The following is an 8,621-nucleotide window of genomic DNA, read 5'->3' on the forward strand; positions in this document are numbered from 1 at the left end:
TTACTTTCATGAAGGCACTCGGGCGCTCGAAGCTTCCTATCTCAAAGCACATCTAAACACAGACCAACACGAACACATCCAAATATTAAAAAGCTTGCGATCCATTTAACTTAATTCTGAAAAGCTTATTTATTACTCAGAAAACCCATAAAATTGGCTAACTTCAACAGTAAAGCATTCATTCTGTCACGACTGGAGTGATCCACTTCAGCTCGTAAAACAGTATCTAACTGCTAGTTAGTGAAACCCAATAACATGGCTAGTATGCATTCTCCTCTGTCAGGTATGATACAATTTACTTTGGGCTGTCAGACTGTTTTATAAGTTGGCTGTAAAGAAGCAAATATTCAATGATACAAAAACAAACAACCAAAAGACAAAACTAAGAACCACTCATAGTTAAAATTTTATTTTTGAAAATAAATTCCTAAACTGCATCTAATTCTTCCTGTATTAAAGGAACAAAGCGACAATCGAAAATGATGGTGTCGTCTGATTGTCCTGGCGAGAGTGGTCGTGTAAAGTAATGTTGTCGGTCACAATGATTTGAATCCAACAGCCTATAAAAACACATAAAAACTGACCAATAACTTTCCACGAACCAACTTATTACATTCAACTGACAATCACCTCATCACCTCCTGAATTCCCCTCAAGTTGTCAAATCGTCAGTTACTACCAAGCTCCATTCTAGAGCGCAGCTCTGCTTTTCTCTACCTCGTTCTACCACCGACAAGACTAAACACATTAGTTAAAACATCTTTCTGCGTAGCCGCTGTCCTGGCCCTTTCTTGACAAAGGGCTTTCCCTACCCTCTTTGACCAATTTCTAGAATAAACTTGGACTCGTATCAACAAGAGTCCTATTCTCACCCAGACGATTAGACGACACAATCAACCGTTACTCATTTAATGTAATGGAGAATTAATCAAAATTGAACCTGCAACTTCATAATAATAATATTCAGATCCACCATATGGCCTCTGATTTTAATCTTCATATCAAAATCTTAACACCTGAAGCAGCTTATCAATTTTATAGTTAATTACAAATTATTTAATAATATTAATAATAATAACAATAATTTATATTTGTTCTTGATACCGCCCAATTCATCGATTTCACAGCATAATTACTCATTTTTGGAAATGATTCTATCGGATTATTTTTTGGCAATGATATGATTTACCGTCACCAAAGCTATACAGACAAACGCCCAGCCAATCACGAACACGATCCACAAACTCCATCCGAAGGGAGACTTGTGCTTGTTGTCATAGCGACCTGTCATCTCCGTCAACTGTTTCTTGCCAAAGTACGCAAGGCAGGCTGGGATAACATACTGCACTCCAGTGCCGGCGTAAGACCCAGTTACGCCGACGAGTATTTCCAAGTTCTGCGTAATGAATGCCACTATGATAGGCAAGGTGATCGTGGAGAGTGGAAAAACGATCCGGTCCACGACCCAGGGGTAGGGTCGTCCTTCGCGGTGAAACAAATTCTTAAGATTGTCACGGAGGGTTATGGAAATGATCGGGAAATTGGTGCTGAGGGTGAAAACGGGAAACAGTGCGAGGAAATATCCCACAAAGCTGCCGGAGGTTTTCCTGAAGTTGAGCGTATACAAGTCGTTCAAGTCCTCTGAGCGGAAGGCAAAGATGGCGGTGAAGGACAACAGAGCATAAAAAATCAGGACTATGGCGAAGTCAGCGACAAAGAGCAACGTGATACGCGACTTGTTCTTCATTGGTGTGATTAGAGATGGGAGCGAATGCTGGCACATGTATGAGTACACACACACTCCGAACAGATTAGGCAGGCCCGAGATACTTGCTGTTGGAGTATCATGCTCCCCCTGGCCCTTACCAATCTTGACTACAGCGATGACAATCATCATGATAAAGGCTGTTGAAAAGCAGACGTAAAACACATTAGCATGGCCTCTTCATTCCTCTTCATCTCTGACAGTGTACAGAAAGACCCAATGCATGGATGGGAGAAACTTGAGAAGATCGAAAACCATCTGCATTGGGATACCGTGAGAAATACACGGCTACATTTAATGCGAGGTTTTTCAATCACACTCCCGTACATTCACGTTTTTGGTAATTATTTCTAGTGTTCCGATAAGTGGCAATTGAACTTTTTATATGCAAGTGTGATTTCAAAGTAATTTAGTATTATCTACTGAGTTGATGACGTAAATTGGCCACTGTAAAGAGTTTAAAAGCTGACGTTTCGAGCGTTAGCCCTTCGTCAATCGCTCTAACGAAGGGCTGACGCTCGAAACGTCAGCTTTTAATACTAAATATTACTTTGATAATACTAAATTACTTTCTGTTATACTCTCCCACCGAAGCAGCACCACAGTTTCTTTAGAAACTTGCCCCCCTGATTTCAAAGTAGGCGAAACTTTGAAAATATAAAGATATGTAACCCGCTGATAAGAAAAAAACAGTAATAAGACAAGAAATCAGGAAAGTACAAATAAACTACCCACTTACCAACCCATCTCATGAGTGTGGTAAAAATCTGCAAGTATTTTGTTTTCTGTACGTTGAAAAATGCAAATGGTCCTAATGTGACGGTGAAAATGGCCTGAAAAAGGAACAGAAACGAGCAAGTCAAGTGCTGGGTCCTTCCCTATAAACATGTTGCTTCAGGATCATGCACTTTGAGTAAATACACCCGCAGTACATACATAACGCTTTTATCTAAAGATTACATGATGATTATTATAATGCATACGATCACGCAGGGTACACGCATACTATCACACATACCATCACACATTCTATCTCGCACACTATCACGCATACCAACACACAAACTTATTTTTTAGGAGCTTGCTGGATAAAAACACTTACTAAAAAGACACGATAAACATTGCCTTGTGTGACAGAGCCCCATCCTGGACAAGTCTTGTTGTTGGATTTGGTAGAATCAGTTTCATTCCAAGATCCGCTGGGAAAAGGGAAACAAATCAAATCAAAGTTTAGCACAACACTTTGCAACGGTAATCGGCTCTCTTCCGAATGGGATACGGGTATTGTTACAACTAAAAGATTAAGAATTATGACAAAAGTTTTAATGGAAGCCTCTAGATGTTATTCGGGCAGCTGTTTTGACCGTTGCAATAAGAAGGAAAAGTCCAAGGGCTCATAGCAGACTAGCCTATGCGCAAGTTCTTCTTAGCGCTGCTCCACGAGCATCTCACAGCCTTCTTGCGAACCCTTCAAGAGGCCGATGAGGAGCCTGCCAGAACTCCTGATAGACCTCTTGCCAGCGAGCAAGGCAGGCCAGTTGAGCCCTCGCACTCTTCGCAAGAAGTCTGTGAGATATTTGTTAAGCAATGCTGATGAAAACCTGATCGAGGAGGACCTCCCTATTAGCGTCACGGCACAAGCGTTTCTTCGCCTGTTGGAAAGTTTGAGACCTTGAAACACAAACCAGGGAGGGGTCTGCGAGGGATCTAGCACTGATATTAGTGCCCAAAACACCCAAGCAAACCACTACCCGTCTCGTCTCAAATCTCACCGCGGGCGGAGAAACGCGCGTCCCGCAGCACTAATCATAAACGCCAGCTAACTTCTTCCCTACCGACCCTCAAGTAAGATATTGAATATTCTTGTGATTGACAGTACCAAGGTTGATGCCACTGTCAAAGCTATAGAGGTTACCCACTTCTCTAGAAGGCAGTTTGTCATAGCCACCTCTCATCTCCCATCGCCCCGCTATTTTCTTATGAATAAATAGATTAACAAATATAATATATAAATCTAACCATCTTACCATGTCACTTTAGTTAAAGACTTTGGAACAGCAGCTGCATATATTGCCAAGTCACCATACAGGTACAACACAATACAGAAGTAGAACAGTCGGACTCCAACTAATAATAAAATAATATTATTAATAATCATTAATAACACAAAAGTTGATTAAAACGTCCATAGAGTACTATAGCAAGCACAATGGGGCTGAGGTGTTTGGAGATTACCTCGACAACTCAACATCAGTGTGCAAATTCTCCACACTAATTCCTATACATTTCCTTAGATACTGACAAGGAGAATAATGAAGAGGAGCAAATGACACAACTTTTGTTTTAACTCTGTGGTGGTTTCAATTTTGCTTTTCAAGCCAAACAGCAAAACACTGCTAAAAGTTCTCTTGCTTTGCACTGTTTCTGTTCTTTACTGCCTGCCTTTTAGCAACCCCTAAGTCAATGGTAGGTTTGTACTTGCTCTTTTCTCCAAAAATGCACCTCAAAGTACAGAATTTCAAGTAAAAGATAGTGGGACTGTTCTTAGACCAGCTACTTAAAATTCATTACTTACATTTACTGAAAAAAAGGTTAGCCATCTGACCCTACAAACAGAGGAAAAATATGTATCACAATTATAGAACAGAGATATCACAGCTAATTATAGGTGTAAGTAAACAACGTAATAACGGTAATTGAACTAAGTGGTGTGCAATTTGGTCTAATATTGTATGCATGATTTGTAAAAAGTTGCAAAAGCTGTATTTCATTTTCCTGCAATTTGGTTGGTTTCTTTAAAACCAGCCTTGAAATTTGATTGGTTGTTTTCGTTTATTTAAAGCTCTGTCATTGGTTGGGGAAAAAGTGATTTAAAAAGTGTGATTTAAAGCAAAAACTGGTGTAATTCGTGAATAAATAGCACTGATTAGAGCAAATCAGATCGCAAGGATCACTGGTAATTTCAAAATGAATGTAATAAAGATTTTATTCAGCTGTTTCTCATTACTGTGTGGAAATAAATCAAAAGCAAGGAGAGAAGAATCTCTACAGAGCACTCACCATTTCTACACGCTTGGATATATCATAGAGATCTCCTCTTGAGCTACCCAATGCATCTAGCAGTGGTGAACAAGAAAATTATCTGCCCTCAATCAAGGCTTTTTTAAAATTTTTTTTCAAGCATAAGCTCTGTATTTAGGAGGAATACAGTTCTCATGCTCCACATTATCAATTTTGTTATAAAAATTCAAAGAGGAATTTTTCCTGCTAAAATTTTAGAAAATCTCTTTTTGCCAAAAATTTAACAGATTATTGAATTATCATATACATTTCAGCAAAAACACTAGCATAAAACAGTTTTATAAGAAAACCATGTTGTCAGATGTTTTTGCCTTGCTCTTACTATTAAACTGGTGCTTAATAATCTAAACTCAGTTCTAGGGATCCTGCCTCATTTGCCATATGACATCACAGTGCTCCAAGCTGCCATTGTTATGGTTGTCACCACTTAGGCTTGATGTGTTTGGCAGACAAGAAGCAAACCTGACGGGGGTGCTTTTCAAGCACCCAGTGTGAATGGTCCAAAGTTCACTGAGATAAACATTTCATGAAATACAACTGAGGCTTGCCATTTTCTTAATGAAAATTTGCATCTCTCCCTTTGGTTGTTCAAGTTTTAGGCATTGACATGCCATGTGAACCTCAAAAACTGGCATCATATCATATATACCATATTGCATTCTTCGAACTATTTCAGTGGTATGCAAAGCAGCTAGTATGCAGCAGTACAGAATGTCATATATTATTTATTTTATCACTTTCATAAAAAAAGTTCACTTGACACTATAATTACTCACTAATAAGCAGCGGCACATTCTCATCAGGGTCATCAGAAGATGAATCTTTTTCGCCATTAGAACCAGCACTTAAGGCACTACCAGTAGAAGGATGTATCTAACAAAAAAAGGAACACATGATCATTAAACTTGATTATTTCTTTACCAATAAACTGTTGAAGAATGAATTTAACTTGTCCAGTGTAAGAGGAGTAACACTGTTTGTAGTTTCTTTACTAAAGGAAGAAAAATTCCAGGACTTTTAATACTTGGAGTGATAGACATTTAGGACTTTTAGGAGAATTTACATGTTAGTCACTTCTGAGAGTTAAGGAAGCCAGGGTTAAGAGATAATTAGGTTCAATGGTCCTTAATTGCAAAAGTAAAAGTAAAAATCAAATAAAAATGCAGTTAATACTTACTGGTGCTGACAAACTTTTTTCTCTTGCTTTTAGACGTAACATAGCATTAGCAGCAGCCATTGCCTCTACCATGAATGTGGAGGTTATAAAACTAAACATCAATATTAAAAAGTATTTTGAGTTTCAATTTATTCAGTAAAATCAGTTGTTAAACCAATTTACCTAGTATCAGGGTCAATGAGTAGGGCAGTTGTATAATATCAAATATTACTTTTTTTTTACCAGGTAAATTGTGAAAACTTTAAAATCTGCAGCCATGCTCAGCAGAAACATCTGCTTTATTTAGTGACATTATTGTTACCTTGAAATCATGGCAAAGTTTTTGGCAGTTAAAATAGTATGACAGTCAAAACATCATTTCGGTCTATTTTCTCGAAACATTCCATTGGGAGCAGTTATAAGCAAAAGTTAGAGTAAAATTACAAAAAAAACTTAAAATCTGTATGAGACGTTTATTACTAAGGTGACAATCACATGTTATTTACATGCTAATCACATGTTTTTCACGTGACTGAATTTTTTAGTCAATGTTTCACACAATTTAAGAAATTAACCCTTTAACCTTCATAAGTGACCAAGACATAATTTCTCCTTACAATATCAATACAATATCAAGTAGATAAGTGATGAGAATAAAGAAAAATATCAGTTTGGGGTTAATTAGTTAATTCAATACTTAATTCTCTGAACTAACATTATAGAGATTGTATGGTTGGTGATAAGGAGAATTAAAATTTTGATCTAAGTGAAGCATGTGTAGAAAAAGATACAAAAGTAAAACCAAAACTTGAATAATGCATGAAACTTACATCTATAATTTAAAATCTTCTCACACATTCTTTATAGAGGTAACTGGGTAAAAAGGTCGACAGATTTCTGTTATTCAAGCAATAGAGGACTCTTCTGTGTTTGTAGAGCCTCTTCTAAACACAAAAATGTTCTCAACCCCTGAGTTATTATAAGAGGAAGAGTAAACACAGAAAAGTCTTCTATTAACCCTGTAACCCCTAGGAGTGACTATCATCTAATCTCTCCTTACAACATCACCCTTGAATCACACATAAAGGTTATGAGAATAAAAGAAATGATCACCGACTAAAGATGCTCTTGAATGTTAGACAAATTTTCCTTGTAAGTACCTTAAAAAATGCACTAAGAACAGTACAGAGAATATGTATATTGACTTTAGGGTGTAAAGGGTTACTTTTATCAAATACTTCTCACATAGAAATTGAAACACAGAAAGTGTAATATCACACTGTGTTCGCAAACTCTAATCCAAATGCATCTATTGACCATAGAGAGCATACTGGTATAAATTGTCTTTGATATTTTGTAAAAGATTTGCACACACACAATAAAAAATAGCATAACAACTACTTTGAATTGACAGCATAACAGAGACTTCTCATTGATTCATTCAATCAATGTTGGTAAAATCCATTTTAGAGGTAGATTGATAAAGTCAAAAGCTGATATTTGGTCAGTAGATAGTCAGCCCATGTTCAGCTGAAGCCTCAACACTTGTTGGTAATCAGCTGACATGTCAGTAAATAAACAATGATAAACAAAAAACATTTGAATATCCACTGATCACATATCAGCTGACTACTTAAATACTATACATCCCTTGATTGCTGGCTATTATCTTTGGCAAGGCAACCTGTTTTGCCCATGATCATAGAGGACTACAATCACTGTATCATGTATCATTCTGTAGCATCAGCTGAAAGTAGTCGGCTTCATCATGGGGCAGTTTGATCTTTGTATGGGCTATGACCTTCAAGGTCTTGTAATATGAGATATGGGGGGAGTGGATGGGGGAGTATTGCAAAACTAAAATAAGACAAACAATAATCAATGCTGTTATGATAACACCATAATAGTGATAATGATAATAATAATAATAATAATAATAATAATAATAATAATAGTTGGAATGGTAACGATAGACCTCCACTAACCTCATCAGGCATAAAATACCTATCAGAACTGATGCAATCAACCAACCCGCATTTGCAAATGCCTTGGGCATTGTCAGTGCTCCAACTCCAATAATCAAATTGAAAACATATATAAAGGCAACCTGGAAGAACGAGGGAGAGAATACATCCATATTTCCGTTGGTTAGTTGGTAAAAATTTCTCATTACACAATGTCGCAGAAATTAGTCAAACATCGTTTTTGTTTTCTGCTTAGAGTTTAGAGCCTTCAATCATAAGTTGCCAGGAAAAAATGATCTATTTAACATGTATTAATCAGCAATTACAGGCGACAAGTTTTAGAGAGAATAATTGAACAAAAATTGAGTAATTTAAAGTAAAAGTTCCTTGCAAAATACTCGTGACGTCGAAGAGAAAAGCGAGAGCTCGGATGCATGTTATCTTCAGAGCAAGCAGAGGGATGAATCAAGAACAGCAACCTTCAATAAGACCGTACACTTACTGGCGTAGAATATGGAGAACCTGTTTCGGTAACTGCAACCATCCTTGATGCTAAAGATACTGTTAACCTGCAGATGCAATCTATAAGAATGACTAATCATAGGGGTCAGTCACATGTTTACTTCCGGACTTAAAGTGACGAGTGAAGACTGGT

General features: G+C 37.3%; 1 protein-coding gene across 3 annotated transcripts; it reads right to left on the bottom strand.

Moving 5' to 3' along the window:
- Positions 1-393: 393 nt before the first annotated feature.
- LOC113664288 (putative sodium-coupled neutral amino acid transporter 12) lies at positions 394-8,621 on the bottom strand. 3 transcript variants are annotated; one of them, XM_089183883.1, is made up of 11 exons: positions 8,469-8,568; positions 7,988-8,109; positions 6,833-6,875; positions 6,024-6,114; positions 5,623-5,719; positions 4,826-4,881; positions 4,341-4,371; positions 3,793-3,892; positions 2,868-2,964; positions 2,505-2,598; positions 394-1,905 (listed from the first exon to the last, which is right to left on the bottom strand). In XM_089183883.1, exons 4-11 carry the CDS (start codon positions 6,093-6,095, stop codon positions 1,163-1,165), a joined length of 1,290 nt encoding a protein of 429 aa, XP_089040009.1. In that variant the 5' UTR covers positions 6,096-6,114; positions 6,833-6,875; positions 7,988-8,109; positions 8,469-8,568; the 3' UTR covers positions 394-1,162. The 3 variants fall into 3 exon arrangements, with proteins under 3 accessions (XP_089040009.1, XP_027035689.2, XP_027035690.2); XM_027179888.2 differs by lacking the exon at positions 6,833-6,875 and having other exon boundaries at positions 8,469-8,618; XM_027179889.2 differs by lacking the exons at positions 6,024-6,114; positions 6,833-6,875 and having other exon boundaries at positions 8,469-8,621.

Source organism: Pocillopora damicornis, chromosome 10 (assembly GCF_964200805.1).
Source record: "Pocillopora damicornis chromosome 10, jaPocDami1.2, whole genome shotgun sequence".
In the NCBI taxonomy this organism is placed as follows: domain Eukaryota; kingdom Metazoa; phylum Cnidaria; class Anthozoa; order Scleractinia; family Pocilloporidae; genus Pocillopora; species Pocillopora damicornis.

What these genes read in the sequence shown, in the direction of transcription:
- LOC113664288 (XM_027179888.2), bottom strand. Translation starts at nt 8,510, where the DNA reads ATGGTTGCAGTTACCGAAACAGGTTCTCCATATTCTACGCCA. An exon ending in GTTCTCCATATTCTACGCCA is followed by an intron (nt 8,110 to 8,468) that starts GTAAGTGTACGG and finishes TCGTTCTTCCAG; the next exon opens with GTTGCCTTTATATATGTTTT. An exon ending in CACACTCATGAGATGGGTTG is followed by an intron (nt 1,906 to 2,504) that starts GTAAGTGGGTAG and finishes GCTTTTCAACAG; the next exon opens with CCTTTATCATGATGATTGTC.